At 36.3% G+C, this 18,320-nt stretch overlaps 2 protein-coding genes across 2 annotated transcripts; one reads left to right on the top strand and one right to left on the bottom strand.

The window, feature by feature from the left end:
* Positions 1–361: 361 nt before the first annotated feature.
* On the bottom strand, positions 362–4,985 carry LOC127508660 (neoverrucotoxin subunit alpha-like). Its single transcript, XM_051886802.1, has 3 exons — positions 4,528–4,985; positions 4,070–4,102; positions 362–1,487 (listed from the first exon to the last, which is right to left on the bottom strand). Coding segments are annotated over exons 1-3 (501 nt in total). The 5' UTR covers positions 4,529–4,985; the 3' UTR covers positions 362–1,020.
* Positions 4,986–5,895: 910 nt separating this feature from the next.
* Positions 5,896–11,044, top strand: LOC127510169 (uncharacterized). The gene is made up of 9 exons (XM_051889673.1): positions 5,896–5,903; positions 6,756–7,747; positions 7,830–7,969; positions 8,068–8,212; positions 8,244–8,357; positions 8,790–9,791; positions 9,862–9,981; positions 10,063–10,110; positions 10,364–11,044. Exons 1-6 carry the CDS (start codon positions 5,896–5,898, stop codon positions 9,503–9,505), a joined length of 2,115 nt encoding a protein of 704 aa, XP_051745633.1. The 3' UTR covers positions 9,506–9,791; positions 9,862–9,981; positions 10,063–10,110; positions 10,364–11,044.
* The last annotated feature ends 7,276 nt before the right edge of the window (positions 11,045–18,320 follow it).

Raw genomic sequence — 18,320 nt, 5'->3', positions numbered from 1 at the left:
CTGTTAGAATAAAAATGAAACATTTATTGGTTGTTAGAGCATCAAAAACACTGTTATCAGTAGCCTATACGTATACAATATCAGAAGAAAACCTTTTAAATGTTTCAGAGGATATAGTGAACTAAAACAATCTGCAAATTTTGTTCATTATAATGATCTTGTTTTAGCAGCAGAAGCATCGAGTTTCCTGAAGGGATTAAACACAAGAACCTGATGGCTGAGATGTTAGAGATGTCTTTAACTGAGGTCAGAAAAAACTATGTGCACAATGAGTTAGCAAGGAGACATGCCAGTGTGAATGATGTATATGATGAACATGCAGGAGAAGACAATGATTTGGATATACAGAGGCAAGGATAAGTTTGTGACCCCTTTGAATAATAAAAATATCCACCTTTCATTTACTTTCTCCACCCTGCACTGTGAATGATCACTCAATGTACTCAGTGTGCAAAGTACAAGTAGTTGTATTAGTTTAGTCAGATTGTGTTAATCTTCAATTGTAAGTTAAATTAATATCAGTATCTCAATGAGAAATCCCAATATTTTCAAAGGGTGTGCAAACTTATTCCTGCAACTGTATTTATTGTATTGGCAGATTTGAAAGCTACTTCTGATAGACAAAGTATAGTTTCATGAAGTTTCAATAAAAAGACTAAATTTAACATTTTCCAACATTCATTATCAGTTCTCACATCTACAGTCATTATTATACTCATATGAGAAGTTTTACTTTCTGTATATTTGTGATTATTAAAAGTCAAGTCAAGTCACCTTTATTTATATAGCGCTTTTTACAATGCAGATTGTGTCAAAGCAGCTTTACAGTGATAAATGGTATATAATAACTTAAACAAAATGCTGTCAATGTAGGCAGATGCAAAGCACTGTTGAATGTCAAATGTCAAGTGAATGAAAAGTTATCAGTAGTAATCGGTAGAACCTCTATATGATTTAATTGGTCAGATGACACAGTTTCACCGATGTCTGTCTATCTAATCCAAACATGACGTAGAGCGGCTAAGTGAATGTGGTTTGGACTCTGTGGATGAGGCGCATTGTGTCTGAGACGAAGGACAAAATCCCTGCGCTGTGATCCACATACACTCCTATTCTATTGCTGGACACTACAGGGAGATCAGTCTTGATGTTAATGTGCCAGAATGAGCAGCAGTTGGGAAAGCTACTCAATCTCCAGGACTGATTGTTACACCCAGGTAAATTCTCTTTACCATTTCCCTTCCTGCTGATGCTTTTATATGTCACTGATATAGACACTCCTAATCTCCCATCTCCACTCCACTCCACCTCCCAGTAACAGCGTCCAGTCACACTCTCCACACACATTGCCTGCATCCAATAATCAAATCTGTCTGGATGATCAGGATACGGCTGGGGTTTGTCAGCGACAGTGATCACTGTGTTCCTCTCAGACAAACGGAGCCAATTATTCACTGTGTTCAGATCCAGCGTCAACAGACGGTAATCTGATAGAGATAAATGTAAAACTGAAATTTAGAACAAATATTCCATCAAAATGAATAGTTTTAGTCAGAAATATTGCATGGACTCTTTTTGTTGCTCTATTAAAGTGCCCCTATTATGGATTTTTGAAAATGACCTTTCATGTAGTGTGTAACATAGCTCTAAGTGAATGAAAACATCCTGCAAAGTTTTAAATCTGAAAGTGCACCGTATATAAAGTTATTGTCTCTCAAAAGTAAGAGTCAACTCCGAGTCAATTAAACGAGTCGTTTTTTAAAATGAATCCCAAGCCGTTTTGTTGTGACGTCACAACCATAGCAGTACAATCTTTTGTTGTGTTCCTGTCATTTTACTTCTCAAACCTCGGGGAGTTTAACGCAGGATTCACAAAATGCTTGGTCTTAAAATATGGATCGATGCCTAGTTTATTTGGACCAGCTTGCTCCTCTGAATCTCAACCTGTAAGTATGATTAATAATTGATGTTTATATTTTCTAGCGATCGTTCAAAATTCGTAGTTTTTTATGTTATGTTGTGTAACGTACACACTAGTCTTCTGCTAGCAGGCTAACTCACGTTCCTGTAGTTCTGCTATTTAGATGTGGGTCCAATATTTACTAAAAATGTGTTGATTAATGCCGCTTGTCTGTCTTAGTACTTGGAGTAGTGATCAAGGATGGAGCACGACTTTTGTTTACAAAGTCTAAGGCATTATCAGCTATTCACATTTGTGCTCGGCTAACGTGGGAGTTTACAACATAGTTGTGGGCTCGGTTCACTTACATAACTGTAAAACAAACTTTTTTTTTTCTTGTGCATTTTTATTATTACAGTAGAGTGGAGCTCTATCTGTGTTGTAATAGGATGTTAAGATGCTAGTCCGTGCTAACTAGTTGAAGTATTCTCTCTGTAAACAGTAAACACCCATTGTAATGTCAAACAATGATATAGACATTTTTCTTTGTTAATAGTTATGACGAAATCACATCTGGCCTAAATGTTTATCTAATTAGAGGTTTTCAGCTTCCCTTGGCATTCTGATACAGTTCCCACAGGTGCACCTACATAAAGTATAACAGTGACGCTGCTATCACGTCTTATAAATAAATAACTATGGTGACACTTACCATAGAGAAACGTCCTACTCCAGTCGTGATTGCGAATCAGTTTCTGGTTGATCGACTACTTCAGACATTTCATCGTCGGACTCGGGCTCGAATTGATACGGTAAAATCGATGCCATCTTTTCTGTCAATGTCTTGTGAATTGATAGCTGTCATTCATTTATGGCAATGGGTGCACGGTGCGTGCAGTAGACCAATCACAAAGGATTGGGCCATCTGACCAATCAGAGTGTAGGCTCACGGAAAATAGGGGTTTAGAGAGACTGATTCTTTGAACTGCTTCTAACTAATCGTTTATGAACTAAGATGTAATTAAATGTATATTATGAGAAAACAAAAGTGTTTTTTGACCTTGCATGCATGTAAACCTGTTGTAGGAGACTCCCAAAACAATATTAGGAACCAAAAAAGGCATAATAGGGGCACTTTAATGAAATAGTTCACCCCAAATGGTAAATTTTGTCATCATTTACTCACCCTCATGCTGTCATATTATAACTTTCTTTCTTTTGTGGAACATAAAAGTACATGTTTTGAAGAGCATTGGGGTTAAACATAAACATATTTTCCTTTGTGTTTCACTGAAGAAAGAAAGTCTCTTTATGAATTTTAAGTTTTTAAGAAAATGAAGTTTAATAAGTAATGTCTGCACTCACAAAACTTTCCATTTCTCAGTGGCCAAATGTGTTTTTCACTATTGTACAGTGACATTGCTGATGTGTCGCAGTGTACAGATATAGCTATAATCTATAATGAAATTTGTTTATAATTATTTTCATTTGTTTGTTGCAAACCATGTATTTTAAATAAAGTAAAAAAAAAACTTTTTTGACTACGAACAACAAAACACATCTGCAGTTTAATTCTCATGAAGAAATTAAACAATTTATATATTTAATGAATGGTGTTGAACTCATTTCTGATAATAAATGAGTATTTACCTCTTCCAGATATCTTTATAACTATAGAAACAAATAAGAACATATTATGTAGAACCTTAAATTGTTCTGCCAGGCGCTTCATTCATTTATAGAACCCATAGGAACATTTACAGACTTAATTTTAATTAATTAATTTTGTATTTTATCAATAAAAATGAAAACCCATTAAACATGAACATAAACAAGTATTATGCAATAATTTAGGACATTTCTCCTTATATAGAAACTTTATATAAGAAATATAGAAACTATTTATATAGAAACCATTTTAAAGAAACAATTTCTTTAAAATTGACTCAAGAACCCTAGAGTTCTATATAGAACCCCATTGAACCTTTTCACAGGAAACGGGAAATAAACATGTGAAATTAAAACTCAGCTATAAAAGGAACAAAAAAACTCTCTTAACGGAAATAACCATAGCCGTGACAGCTAGCTTGCAGTTCAATGATGAACATTCACAGTTAATCAAATCTATAAATCTATAGAGTCTCATACATTTCTGTCAATCTGACTTACTGTGTGGCTGATCATCATCTGAACTTATGCTCACTGCAAAACACAACAGGAAAACACAAACTATAAATGAATCTGGTGAACATTATTATGTGCACTACATGCCTTTAATGATTCAGAATGAAGAGATCTAATCCCATTTATCTCCATCGCCCACTTTTTTCTTCACTTCTGCTATAGCTTGCGTACTACTCATTACCCACAATCCTCATTTCACATACACTCAAAAAAAAAAAAAAAAGGTACAAAAGCTGTCACTGGGGCAGTTCCTTTTCAAAAGGTAAACTTTTGTACTTTTACGGTGCCAATATGCACCCAGGTGTACCATTTAAAAAGGCACAGTCCCAGTGACTGTTTTCTGAGAGTGCACTATCATAAAAACTGTGTAAAAATATATTAATAACAAAAATAAATAAATAAAACACTTTGCTGCTACTTGTCAAATCATTTAAGTGACTTACTGTCGGGCCGATGTAAGTCCGGACTACTACTGCCTGCTGCAAAACACAAATTTCAAAAACATATATATATTTAAGGTTATGATTTTTACCAAATGTATATCTGCCAGTTTTAAATGAATTAAAATTATGCGACGCATGTATTATTGCTTCCTCGATACGCAAATCGTAAACAAGTAGCCTACTTACAACCAAAATGTATTTTTTTTTTTTTTTTTTTACACTGAAACGTCATTGCCTTAGTAGTGTATTTGACTCTGATGTATCTTTACGTTTTTAGCATGCTAATGTTCATACTTCGTTGTTAATCAAACTTTACTTGCACTGTGCGCCATTTTAAGCCCAACACTTGACGTCTACGAAACCGAAAGTAAAAGGTGACGTCACGATGAAGCGAGCACGAAACTCTCCTGAGTGGACCCTGGTGAAAAAAAGTATACTTTATTGTATTTGAAATATATTCCCTTTTCAATAGTACATTGCAAATATACTAACAAAAAAAGTGTACCATCTTTAAATATACAAAAAGTATATTAGCATCATACTTTTACCTATTTTCACAATACAACTTTTAACATACTTTAAAATAATTGTAATATATTTAAAATATATTATATATTAAATATATTATATTAAAAATAAAATATATTTTAGAAAAATATACTTAAAATGAACGTTGTGTATTTTTTTAAAGTGTACTTGTTTGAACATTACTTAAAAAAACATATTTGAGGTATTTTTAGACTGTATGCTCAAAATAGTAATTGTAACTAGAATGTACATTTCCCAAAGAAAATGTGAATGGTGCTTGCAGTGGCAAAATTCGCACTCGGTTGCTAGGGTGTTTCTAGGCAATTGCTAAGGTGTTCTGGGTGGTTGCTAGGTGGTTGCTAAGGTAACCTGGGTGGTTGCTAGGTGGTTGCTAAGGTAACCTGGGTGGTTGTTAGGCGGTTGCTAGGCAGTTGCTAAGGTAGGTGTGGTGGTTGCTAAGGTGTTGCTGGGCGGTTTCTAGGGTGTTCTGGGTGGTTGCTAGGCAGTTGCTATGGTAACCTGGGTGGTTGCTATGATGTTACTAGGTGGTTGGTAGCTGTTACAGATTGTTACTATGGAGTTTTTATAGAGTTCTTAGCATGTTCTTAGCCCACTTAGCTAATCACTGTTAGCATGTAGGTATTCACTGCTAGCATGTGTAGCATGTTGGAAGTCCAGTTTGCTAGCATGAGTCAAAAGAGCCAACAGAACCAACTGATGCAGAGATATAGGTCTTGCTAAAAACGGTTGCTAGGGTATTTTGTTTGGTTGCTAGGGAGTTGCTTGGCATCTGCCAGTGATGATACACCAAAGGCTGCTTGCCAATATAAACCAACACCCATGCCTCTGTGACATTCAGATTTGAAGAAATCCCTCTTTGGGTTTTGGTTGCTAGGGTGCTCTAAATGGTTGCTAGGGTGTGGCTAGGAAGTGTTGAAGGTGATTTGTGATTGGCTGTTTGCTGCCCCGAGTCAAACGATCCCACCCTCATGTTTCTATGACACTTCTATCCAAAGGAATATCTTTGATCTTTTTAAATGGAAGTCTATGGAACCCCTAGTGAAAAAAAAAGTATACTTTATTGTATTTTAAATATATTCCCTTTTTCTATAGTACATTGCAAATATACTAACAAAAAATCTTTAAATATATAAAAAGTATATTAGCATCATATTTTCACAATACAACTTTTAACACACTTTAAAATAATTGTACTTTAGTATATTTTCTAAAAAATATATTTTAGAAAAATACACAGTGTAAGTTTATTTTTTAAAAGTGTATTTATTTGCACTTTATAAAAATATATTTGAGGTATATTTTAACTGTGTGCTGAAAATGATCATTGTAACAATGCACTGAAAGTATATTTAAAAAATACATGATTTAATATCCTGAAGTTGTGGGGTATCTAAAGTTAAATTTGAGTACATTTTTTAAGTTTACTTATTCATCCTTGGAATTTTATTACTTGTGCTTATTTATTTCAGTATGACTAATGCATTACAAGCCCATTTAATATATGCAGTGTAGCCTACAATTTCCAAATATGTGTAAATATGTTTAATAAGTTTACACTGGCAGAATCATTTTACAATCATACACACAAATCTATATTGAACAACAAACCAGCAGCACAGAGACTGTCCTCGCTGCAGCCTGTAGCACGATGACGTAGCTGGATCTGATCCATCAATCAGATGTGATCATTGTGATATGGAATTGAATGAAAAGAACTTGCGAGTTCACATTAGAAGAAAGCACACCACAGTTAAAGAGGCCATCACATTAGAACGACATTTACTTTGTCAGGTCATTGACAGTAAGCATGGAATTTTTGCAGTGGCAAAATCTTTCAGTGCACCATCAATTCCCATCCATGTTCAAAAAAGGATTTGGGGTGTGAATGACAAAGTTATGTGTGAACTAGACCAATGTAATGCTAGTGCTGATTTTGCACAAAGGAGTGGCCTGAAACCATTTGAGTGCTGCCATCTCATGTCCTTAGCTTTCTGTCCCAAAGATGATGGCAATTCTGTTAATCTCAAAGAGGAAACCCTAAACGAGATGGTGAAAGAAAAATGGTTTGGAGAAAGTAGGAAAGATGCATGCATCGAAAGGCAGTGCATGGCAAACAAAGAAGATGTGCCACTTTCTGTAGCGATCACATTTGCTGGGCCCTCAACAAAAAAATATATATCAGTGTATGAGCCAAAAATGTCTTATTACTGCAGACTTGGAAGAGTGACTGTTGTATATGACAGTAAGAAGATCACATGGGCCTGTCCATGTAATAAAACAAAACAGTCATGTATTCACAAAGCAATAGCTAAATGGCATTTATTTCAAAGTCAGAGAGCTCTCTTCCAGAAAGTGAAGACCACCGAAAGGATTGATTCCATGCAGATACCTCAACAGCAGTCTGAGAGCGTGGATGACTGTAGTGATCATCAGTACCCACCTAATGATGATGGAATAGAGAGGATGGTGCACTATTTGATGAAAAATAAATCTCTGCCTGTGGACCTTCTTCAAAATTTGGTTAGTGGTCTACAACATGGAAGTGAATTTAGACACCAACTAATTCCTGAAGAAACATTCTGCTCCGAATGTGAGGGTAATCATGTTCTAAGTGACCCAATTATTATAACCTCACGAGCAAAGATTCTGACCTTTACTGGGGTAGTTGAAGGTAAATATTGTTAAATAAAACATTCAGATTGTTTAAAGAGTGTACTGTTATTTTGTATTTAACTTTTCTGCTCTCCATTAAGGAATTTCAACTTACTACAAAGTATGTAGCAACTGCAGCATGATGTACAGATACCAGGAATTCACTGATGGTATCCATAACTTCAGTGACCACCTTCTGCTTTCTCTTCACTTGTGTGTAATTCTTCGCAATGCTCTTCAGGTAATATGTGTAACTGCTGGTGTTGATATTGTTTTGTGTAATAAGTATTATGTCATGTAACATAATCTTTTTTCTTTATACTCTGTGAATATGTCTAGAATCACACTGCTGTTAGCAGAGTAATGAGCATACTTGAAGCCACTGCCAAAGCAAAATTCCCCAGCAAAGACACAGTGCTCCATGGTTACCTTCACTTTGAAGCCTTGAGTAGCCATGTTTATTCTTACCCCTGCATCAATTGTGGTTATTACCCCAAAGTGGTGATTATCCACAGAATGTGGATTGGACACAAAGGGTTCAAGGATGGATCTTGTGTTACGTTTGCAAACAGAGATGCAAAACCGCTCTGCGTACGACAAAATCTTCCAGCAGATTTGGGGTGCTTCTGGTAAATTGCCTAACTCTCATCTCTTAAATGTCTATATAATAATAATACATTTTAATAATGCATGAATATGTAGCTTTGATTGAAAAAAAAAATAATAATGTCCCAGGAGTTTAAAATTTATCCTGATGGACATTTAATTTTCAGCAAAGCATTCATTGGAAGACGCAATATTTAATTTGCTATAAGAACCTACTTGCAATTTATACATGGGTTAATTAACACTGAGTAAACTAGTCTCTGAGTCAACCCACTGACAAATTGTTGGTAAAAGTAGGTAGATTCACAGGTATGAAGAAATTATGAAAACCTAATGAAAAAACTAAACTAAATTATGAAAAACTAAGTTTATAGTTGAAGTGTTACTTGTGTTTTTTTTTTTTTTTTTTCTCAATTGTACTTTCATGAAATTGTGCTTTTGTACATTTCTCTTAGGTGGCTGGGCAGTCATTACATGTCCATGTGGAATAGTGTATTCCATCAAATTCAACATAAGAGCAGAGTCTCCCAGAGACTTTGCGGACTTGCTGCTGAGTTGGAAGCACTTTCCTAATGTTGTAATATACGACTTTGCTAGAGGACTTGCAGCACACGTTAATCTTCGTGAAGCAGATTCTCTACCTTTCAGTCCCCATGAAGGGAGACTTGCTGAACCAACTACAGCAAATATCCAGCTAGCAAAAGAAGGCAAGCTCAAAGTTAATCTACCATGGTTGAAAAATAAGAAGGAGGAGGAGGATACCAACTGCCATCCTTTGACAGGATCATCAGAGCATTATACTTTGTATGACAGATTCCATGAATTCAACACCAAAGACCCAAGAGATGCTCTTAGGAGAGTCCAAGTAGTCCCAGAACTTTGTGGATGGGTAAATACTCAAACCGCAGAGCAACTTTTTGCTGCAATGTGCAAAAACAGTTATTTCCTGAACATTCTCACGTCACCAGGACACACATTTTTGATGCGCAACATCATTCACCATTATAACACAGCACAGAATAAGAACGTGGAGGACAGCCTAAGAAAAGTTGTATCACCAAGTGATCAGTTAACCTTCAATGGTTATGGTCAGATAGTACTTGGTAAGTTTTTTTTGTTTGTTTGTTTGTTTGTTTTTGTTTTTTTATATATATCTTACAATGACTATTAATTTTTTCATGTATTGTAAAAATCACTTTGTCTTATGTTGTATGTGAAGGTACACCTCCACAGTCCCTAAATGATAGTGAGAGACTCAACTGTGATATTACACAAATAGACCAAGTACACTGCACTTGCAAAATCTCACTTCACTTAATAAATACAGTTGGATCATAATATTTTGTCTCTTTTCAGACCCCAGCCAAGGTTCAGTGATGGGCATGACAGCCCTACGAAATGTGCAGCCAAACAGGGCATGCTGGATGCATCCACAAAGCAGTGACCAAATGAAGATGGTATGTTGAATTGTTTTGCATTTTTATGCAAAGTGTATAATCATACTTACAATTGTTTTTGTTTTTCTAGATAAAAAATGCTTTAAATGAAAAGGAATCACAACAACAATTTTTGGCTCAAGTAGGAGCAACAATTCTGGACAGATCAGATTTTATTACCTTGGGACATCCAAATGATGTTGAAGGGACTGTGAGTATTATCACATGCAATATCATGCTTTTGTTTTGTGATAAGTGAATATTAAATTTGGTTTCTCTCAAATTATTACAGATTTTAAATGCCTGCCTTTCAATGGTCAGAGATATTGCTGACTTAAAGGTAACCTTTTTTTTGGAGTGAGAAAGTGTGCATAAGTGATTCTTTATTTGCAATCCAATTAACTGTAATTTTAAATGGTGTCTAACAGAACATAAAGGTCCATTGTTTTAGCTTGTATGTGACAGTGACATGGTTGCCACCATTGTGTGCAGACCCTTCAGCTAACTTACCTGTAAGTATGACTGAAAAATTTAATAGAAGTTAACTAGGGTCATTTTAGGTAGCATTTAAAAATGTTTGTTGTCTGTATTAGGACCATATAGCAGAATGTGACTTCATCTTACTGCCTTCCTGGGCATCAAACCATTGGATGATATGTGTAAGTCTATTGTGTTTAAATAATTAGTTCTCCTTAATGCAAGTAACACTGAGATATGTTGACATAACTAACAGTTGTATCTACCAAGAATCATTTAATAGAACCAGTTTTACAGATCATGAAACCAAAAAGCAGAGAGATGTATTTGCTTGATTCACTGTACGGCACTGACTTCAGCGATTGTCGTTACATTGATCCCTACAGGTTTTTTCAGAAAAAAATATTAAGAGTTCAAAAGAAGTTCAGGATTATGGTAGTTCTGTTTTGTGCCATACATCCTTCTGCATGCATTTTGTTTTTTGGTTTATGGCTCATTTTTCATTGATGCTTAAACTATTTAAATCTACCTTATCGTTGGAATTATATTTTATAGTTCAAAGATACAATTGTTTAAACAATGATAAATGAGCCAAGAATTTGTTTGGGGTTGTTCCACCCCAGTTTGTTTGTTTATTAGTATTTCATTATTATTTTTAGTCCATTTTTGTTTTAATTGTTGTTGTTGTTGTTGTTTAAATGTTTTGTAGAATACTTGCACAGCAACTACATCCTGGGCCGTGGAAAGAGTATGGACGTGATGATCTCAACGTAAGCAGTTTTCTTGTTGCCATCACTAAATTCCATTTTAGATATTCAACCATATTGTTTATTTTTGAATATTTATAACATGTTTATTTCAATTTCTTTCCTTTTACCATTAATTGTACTAGTTAAATGAGATTTTTATCCCTGTGATGGACTGGACATCTGTAGGCTCCAGTATTCACACAACCCTAGGACAAGTGGATTTTCGTATGCACAGCGAGTCCAGAATGATATGGTTTGCACATAGATAATGTAGTCCATAATGTAGTCCATCTGGGATTGCATAAAGAGAAAAAAACTGTGGCAACATCTCTAATACACTTGGAGAAATCTACCTGCAAATCTAAACAATAAAATCTAAAACAACAATAAAACATTTATTTATGAATTTTTTTAAAACATCCTCAATTTACAGCATTTTTCTCAAATGCATAAACATTTTTACATTTTTCGGCTTTGCAGGTAGATAAGTGTATTAGAGATGTTGCCACAGGATTTAATCAGTCTCAGTTTTTTGTCTCTTAATGTAATCCCAGTTGGACTCTGATGATTGTGAGATCAGAACTCTGTGTGGGACATGCTGTTTGTTGTTGGACTCCTTGTGAATACAAAAATCTCATTGGCTTATTTGTTGTTGCTGTCATTGTCAGCCAGGACTCTCTGGAAGAAGAGATGCATCACAATTTGATGTTTTCCTAGATAAATAAAGTAATAATAATAATAATAATAATAATAACAATTAATGGCAAAATGAACATTTAGAAATATAATTTTTTTTTTTTTTTTTTTTTACTGGCACACTAATACAAAAGATATAAATGACTAAATAAAATCTAACATGCCGAAGATTTGTGCACAGTTCTGTATATTTAAACATCCATATTTGGTCTATATCTATCTGTAGGCTCATTATAGGTGCCAGCACAATGTTTGTGTCCGATCAGGCACGGCTAATCAAAGACGGTTATCAAAAAATACATGCTGTGAGGCAAAAATGGTTTGCACTCTGGTGAAGACTGTAGACAAAAGGGGAGGATCTAGTAGGTGAGTTAGAAATTATGAAGATGAGATAAAATAAGTGTTTTTGCCAGCTCCTTTGTGAGATTTGTTTTTATTTTTTAGGAGCAATGATCCCCATATACCCACCTACCCAGCTTCTGTGCATTTGTACAATGTACATAATCATAACATCTTTGTTGCGGAGGCACTGAGACACAGGGATGTAGGGGCCAAGGCAATAGAGTCCCTGACTCAGTTGTTTGAGATCGGGCACAGCCCAACATCAGCTCTGGCTGTACTTAAAAGTGACCTGCTGGCTGAGCATGGCAACAAATATGTATATGCCTCAGCCAACCGTGCCCTTTGCCCAGACCTTCAGTTTTGCTACAGGTATGTGAAATTGTACTAGGTCTACTAAGTAGAATCAGTAGCTTTGACAGACCTATGTAGTTCAAAAAAATAATTTCATTTGCAGACTGTATCAGAAGGTAAATAAGCAGGAGTTTGGAGAGCAGAGTGGGGAGGGAATGCTAGCAGCTTTGGAAAGGCAGGTAGAATCCTACAATGCAGCATGTGATGACAGCTGTGCAAAACTTGGAATGTCTTCAGCAGGAACACCACTTGTAGCCATTTGTTCCCCGTTGATGAAACGAACACACAGTCTTTCCAATAGCGGAGAAATGTGTTTTATGGATTCTTCTGGTAACATGGACCGGGAGAACTGCAGGGTGTTTCTCCTTCTCACACACACCTGTGCAGGTGGTCTTCCTCTTGGGATAGTAATAACCCATTCGGAAGATGAGAGGACAATTAGTGAGGGATTGGAGCTGTTGAAGTCCTTATTGACAAAGGATGCCTTTGGAGGGCGAGGTGAGGCAGGCCCTTGTGTGTTTCTTACAGATGACTCAAAGGCAGAAAAGGGAGCTATAGCCCAGGTCTTTCCTGAAGCCACACAGCTGCTCTGCATATTTCATCTTCTGCAAGCTGTGTGGAGATGGTTGTGGAACAAAGAACACAAAGTTGAGATGAAGGACAGACAGACACTGTTCAGCATAGTAAAAGACATGCTTTATGCCAGGGAGATGAGTACAGTTGAATTACTCTACCAGCAAGCCCTGGACAACCCTTTGACCACCAGGTAGAGAAAATAGTAGACAGGTAGAGGTAGCTTAAATATTTTCTTAGTATTTCTGGTGTGTTTACCCTGAGAGGCCTATTTAGAGGCTTTTATTGTACTGTATTTATTCTTTACAGTTTTTTTTTTTTTTTTTTTGTAACTCATTACAGATACAAGAAGTTCCTGACGTACCTATAGAGTCTTTACAGTCGACGTGAGAGTTGGGCTCTCAGCTATAGAAGGGACTTGCCAACCCGTGGCAACCAAACAAATAACTATGTGGAGGCTGCAATCTGTGTCTTGAAAGACAAAATACTTCAAAGGACAAAAGCATTCAACCTCCCTCAATTATTCAACCTTTTCGTCACTCGACTAGAGATGTACTATGAAGCACGTGTGACAGACGTTGCACTTGGCCATTGGGAAGCATTCCACCGGTCAAGATTCCTTGCTACAGAAAGTAATATTAAAGCATCTGATATTTCTCAGGTAAAGTATGATTTTTAAATATAAATCGTTATAAAATTGATGATTCTTTTCTCATTATGTGTTTTTAAGCCATCTTGCAGCCTTATGTTTTCGTCCTGTCATCATCAACCGTCAAAGTTCAATTCCAATAAGAACGCAAGTACAAAGGAGGCATGAAAGTACCCCTATGTAAAAAGTAAACATTTGTTGTTTTGTTTTACAGAAATTACAGAGAAATTAAGTGATAGAGACTTGGAGAAAGCCTGCAGTATGTTTTATTGACATATTAAAAAGAATCTTAACATTAACAAAGCACTAGTAGCATTAAATATGTATATTTATTTTCGTGAATACATGCAGTAAAATAAAAATATAAAAAATAATATAAATAATGTAATCAAATTTTTCAATAGGTTATAACATCTGTGTGGTAAAATGTTATTTATTGTGCATTGGGTGGTACTTAAAGGGTTAGTTCACGCAAAAATGAAAATTCTGTCATTAATTACTCACCCTCATGTCGTTCTACACCCGTAAGACCTTCATTCATCTTCGAAACACAAATTAAGATATTGTTGATGAAATCTGATGTCTCAGTGAGGCCTGCATTGCCAGCATTGTTACTGCACCTCTGAAGATCCATACTAAAAACATATTTGAAACAGTTCATGTGAGTTCAGTGGTTCTACCTTAATATTATAAAGCGACGAGAATCTTTTTGTGCGCCAAAACAGCAAAATAACGACTTTTTCAACAATATCTAGTGATGGCCGATTTCAAAACACTGTTTTGAAGCTTTACGAATCGAATCAGTGGTTTGGAGCGCCGTGTCACGTGATTTCAGCAGTTTAGCAGTTTGATACGTGATCCGAATCACTAATTCGAAACAAAAGATTCATATGGGTGTAGAACGATATGAGGGTGAGTAATTAATGACAGAATTTTCATTTTTGAGTGAACTAACCTTTTAAAATGTGTTGGGACAGTTAGTTGAGCAACAAGATCATTGCATCTCAATTCTCACAAAGAATAGTTCTGTGTGCTTGTGTCCTTCCAAGTTCATTCTTTAAAGCTAGTCTAACAGTCTAGTCTTTGAATTCTTAGAATTGAGAAACATCCAATATATCTGTATTTTATGTCTTCATGTCACTGTTAGGTTGGAGAGAAGAAGTTTCAGGTGAAATCCTCCACATCAGGGCACACCTATACAGTGGACATGGAGTTGGAGCTCTGCACATGTCCCGTTGGCCATAGTGGAGCACCATGCAAACACCAGGCAGCAATAGTGCAAAATTACAACATCACCTCCATCAACTTTCTTCCCACAACAGCTGAAATGAGGGCTGAGCTGCTGAAAATAACAAAAGGTATTTTTTTTTTCTTTGCAGCATAGGTTGTCACACATGGACTGACACTACCTTCTTTACATATTTGAACAAATGTCCTGTTTATCATCTTCACAGCCTCAGTTTCTCTTGACTTCCTGAACCCTTTACGGCAAAATATGCCTAAACCAAGCACGTTAGCTGTAGGTAAGAAAGTTCAAGTGGGACTTAAAACCTTCATTATACATACTTAATTCTTAATAAAAACAATTTGTACAGCAGTGTGACATTAGTATACAATTGTTATAGACATGCCTCCGAGGCAAGAAACCTGCAATACTGATCATCAGTACCATCTCAGTGCTCAAGATGACGGTCAGTATAAAGGGAGAGATGGTTTTCAATGTATTCTTTTTTTCTTTCTAATGGTGGCATATCTCTTGCTACATTTAATTTTGTCTCTGTGTTTATGAACCCGTAGACTTGCATCAGCTGGGCCTGTCTTCCCCCAGCTCTGCACAACTGCACCAAACATCACCTACTCTAGAGGACTCATACTCCAAACAACCCTGTGTGCCGAGTGACTCAGAGGAAGGTGAGTCCATGAAGCTTAGTTACGTTAAAAATTCTGTCTAATTGTTATTAGAGCCAAAGAAGCTTTTCCTAAGAGAAGTTAAGTTAAAGTTTCGGGTCATTTTGGGGTCCTTGAAGGATTAGTTCACTTTCAAATGAGAATTACCCCAATCTTTACTCACCCTCAAGCCATCCTAGGTGTATATGACTTTCTTGTTTCTGACGAAGACAATCAGAGAAATATTAATAAATATCCTGACGCGTCCGAGCTTTATAATGGCAGTAATGAGCTACCAAACGAGTATGAGCTGAAGAAAGTGTCTCCATCCACATCCATTAATCATAAACATATTCCACACGGCTCCGGAGGCCTTCTGCTATTTACTTGCAAAGCATGGAAAAAAATACTATGTCAATGGCTACCACAAACTGGTTACCAACATTGGTTACCAGAAAATGTTCTGTATTTTCCATTAGTTCCATTGGTTTCCTATGGGTTTAATTTTAGATCCCTAAGAATACAAGTAATATGACTATATTTTTAAGATCATTCAGCATTTTGCTAAGTGCTACTAAAATCACCAAGTATCATACCATTCTGAAAAAGTAAACAGATGTAAAAAATTAAAACATACAACTAACAACAAAGACTACTAGAGAGTTAAATGCATGTGCCATGCAGTGCTTGGGCTTGCAGTGTTTGCAGCTGTATTCAGATGTTTGTGTGGAAAGACATTACTGTTACATAATTTAGTTTCAATTGACAACCCTCAGTTTTGTTTACTGGTCCAAGTGTTTGTTGTTGTTTAATTCTTTTTATTGTTTTCTTATTAAACAGCATCTATACCTCAGTCTCCTGTGAGACGGATGCTGGGACTGCTCAGTGAACTGGCTGAAAACTCTGACTACAGTGATGCCATGACTACAATGGCCAAGCAGCTTGAAAAGATGCAGCACAACCCGACCCAAGTGATCTCTGCATTTTACTGTTTTGGTAAAGGGATGTCGTTGTCAAAACGTGCAGCAGCATTAAGACGAGCTGCTAGACGACCAGGTCCTATTATTGGTTGTCAGCCAACAGCAGTGGCCCGAAGAACAAATAAGACCGGTTCTAGGCGGCGTTTGACAGCTGGACGGCCCAGAAAAAGTAGTTCTGGTCCAGAGCATGACTACAGCAGATATACAGGAAAAGGGAGGAAAAGGGCTGTCAGGGTTCGCCACAAATTGTCAGAATCTGTGGCAAGGAACTACTCGCATCAAACTTAAAATGGTACCAATGTTTGTATGGTGTGAGTAGATTGGGTGTTTTTAATTTGTTCATCCTGAATGTTTCAAAATATCAATTAGTAGACAAGTTAAAGGGTTAGTTCATCCAAAAATGAAAATTGTCATTAATCACTCACCCTCATGTTTTTCCACACCTGTAAGACCTTCGTTCATCTTCGAAACACAAATTAGGATATTTTTGATGAAATCCGAGAGGTCTATGACTTGTCCATAGACAGCAATATAATCAACACTTTCAAAGTCCAGAAAGGTACTAAAGATATCATTAAAACATTAGACGTGACTGCAGTGGTTCAACCTTAATTTTATTAATGATGAGAATACTTTTTGTGTGCAAAAACAAAAATTACAACTTTATTCAACAATATCTTATCTTCTGTGTCATTCTCATAATTGTTTACGTCCAGCGCTTCCAGGTTCTACGTCAGAACGCCAACTCATTATTGGCCGGCTCCTGCGTCGGCATCACACGCATGTGTCATGCTGATCACGTGATCAGCTTTAGCCAATACTGAGCCGGCATTCTGACGTAGAACCTGGAAGCGCTGGACATAAAGCGCACAAGAGAATGACACCGAAGAGAAGAGATTGTTGAATAAAATCATTATTTTTTTTGTTTTAGCGCACAAAAAGTATTCTTGGCGCTTCATAACATTAAGGTTGAACCACTGTAGTCACATGACTGTTTTAACAATGTCTTTAGTACCTTTCTGGACCTTGAAAGTGTTGATTATATTGCTGTCTATGGACGAGTCCTATACCTCTCAGATTTCATCAAAAATATCTTAATTTGTGTTCTGAAAATGAACGAAGGTCTTACGGGTTTAGAACGGCATGAGGGTGAGTAATTAATGACATTATTTTCATTTTTGAGTGAACTAACCCTTTACTGCAAACAAAGTATTATTTATGAATTCTAGGTTAGGACTGCAGGTTATGAAGTTATATTAAAAATCATATTCATAAACTTGTTTACACTAGGAACTGCACAGACAAAAATGTAATTTCATGCATCCTTTTAAAGTTTTTGATAGCATTGTGAATTGTATGTAATATTGTTTTTGTGTACCATAGCATTTTTGCATTTTATCTAATAAAAAATACCACAGTACTGTGTGGTTAATCAGCTCTGTGATCATTTGTAATCATTACATTATTGGGTGTGCTTTTAAATCAGTCTCTGGGTACTTTGATGTCATACTCCTATTGGTCTGTGCAGCTTCAGGTAGCATTAGACTGCAGGGTAATGAGTTCATATTGTTTGTAGGGCTATACTAAAGAATGAAGAATAATTTTTTTCATGTGGGGCGGTGTGGCAAATCAGCGCTGTGATATAGTTGACCAATGAAATCGAGCTAGAGATGTGAGTCAAGGCTGCGGGGTGGGGTTTTAACGTAAGGGGCGTGGTTTGCGCTTAACTGGTTTGGGGGAAAAAATCACGCATTTCAAATGTCAATCCACTGAAACACGGCATGTCGCAATCTGTGACGAAGCAGTTAAGAACCAATGAGCGTTTGATATCAGTGCCGTAAACCAT

The sequence above is a fragment of the Ctenopharyngodon idella genome, chromosome 3 (genome assembly GCF_019924925.1).
Source record: "Ctenopharyngodon idella isolate HZGC_01 chromosome 3, HZGC01, whole genome shotgun sequence".
NCBI classification, from domain to species: Eukaryota; Metazoa; Chordata; class Actinopteri; order Cypriniformes; family Xenocyprididae; genus Ctenopharyngodon; species Ctenopharyngodon idella.
The sequence above is the reverse complement of the archived record's forward strand: the minus strand, read 5'-3'. Positions and strand labels throughout refer to the sequence as shown.

Bases quoted from the DNA above. Each gene is read 5' to 3' on its own strand.
- LOC127510169 (XM_051889673.1), top strand. The intron at 7,748-7,829 runs GTAAATATTGTT...CTCTCCATTAAG, and splicing joins CTTTACTGGGGTAGTTGAAG to GAATTTCAACTTACTACAAA. The intron at 8,358-8,789 runs GTAAATTGCCTA...CATTTCTCTTAG, and splicing joins GCAGATTTGGGGTGCTTCTG to GTGGCTGGGCAGTCATTACA.
- LOC127508660 (XM_051886802.1), bottom strand. The intron at 1,488-4,069 runs GTAAGTCAGATT...TATCTCTATCAG, and splicing joins AGATGATGATCAGCCACACA to ATTACCGTCTGTTGACGCTG.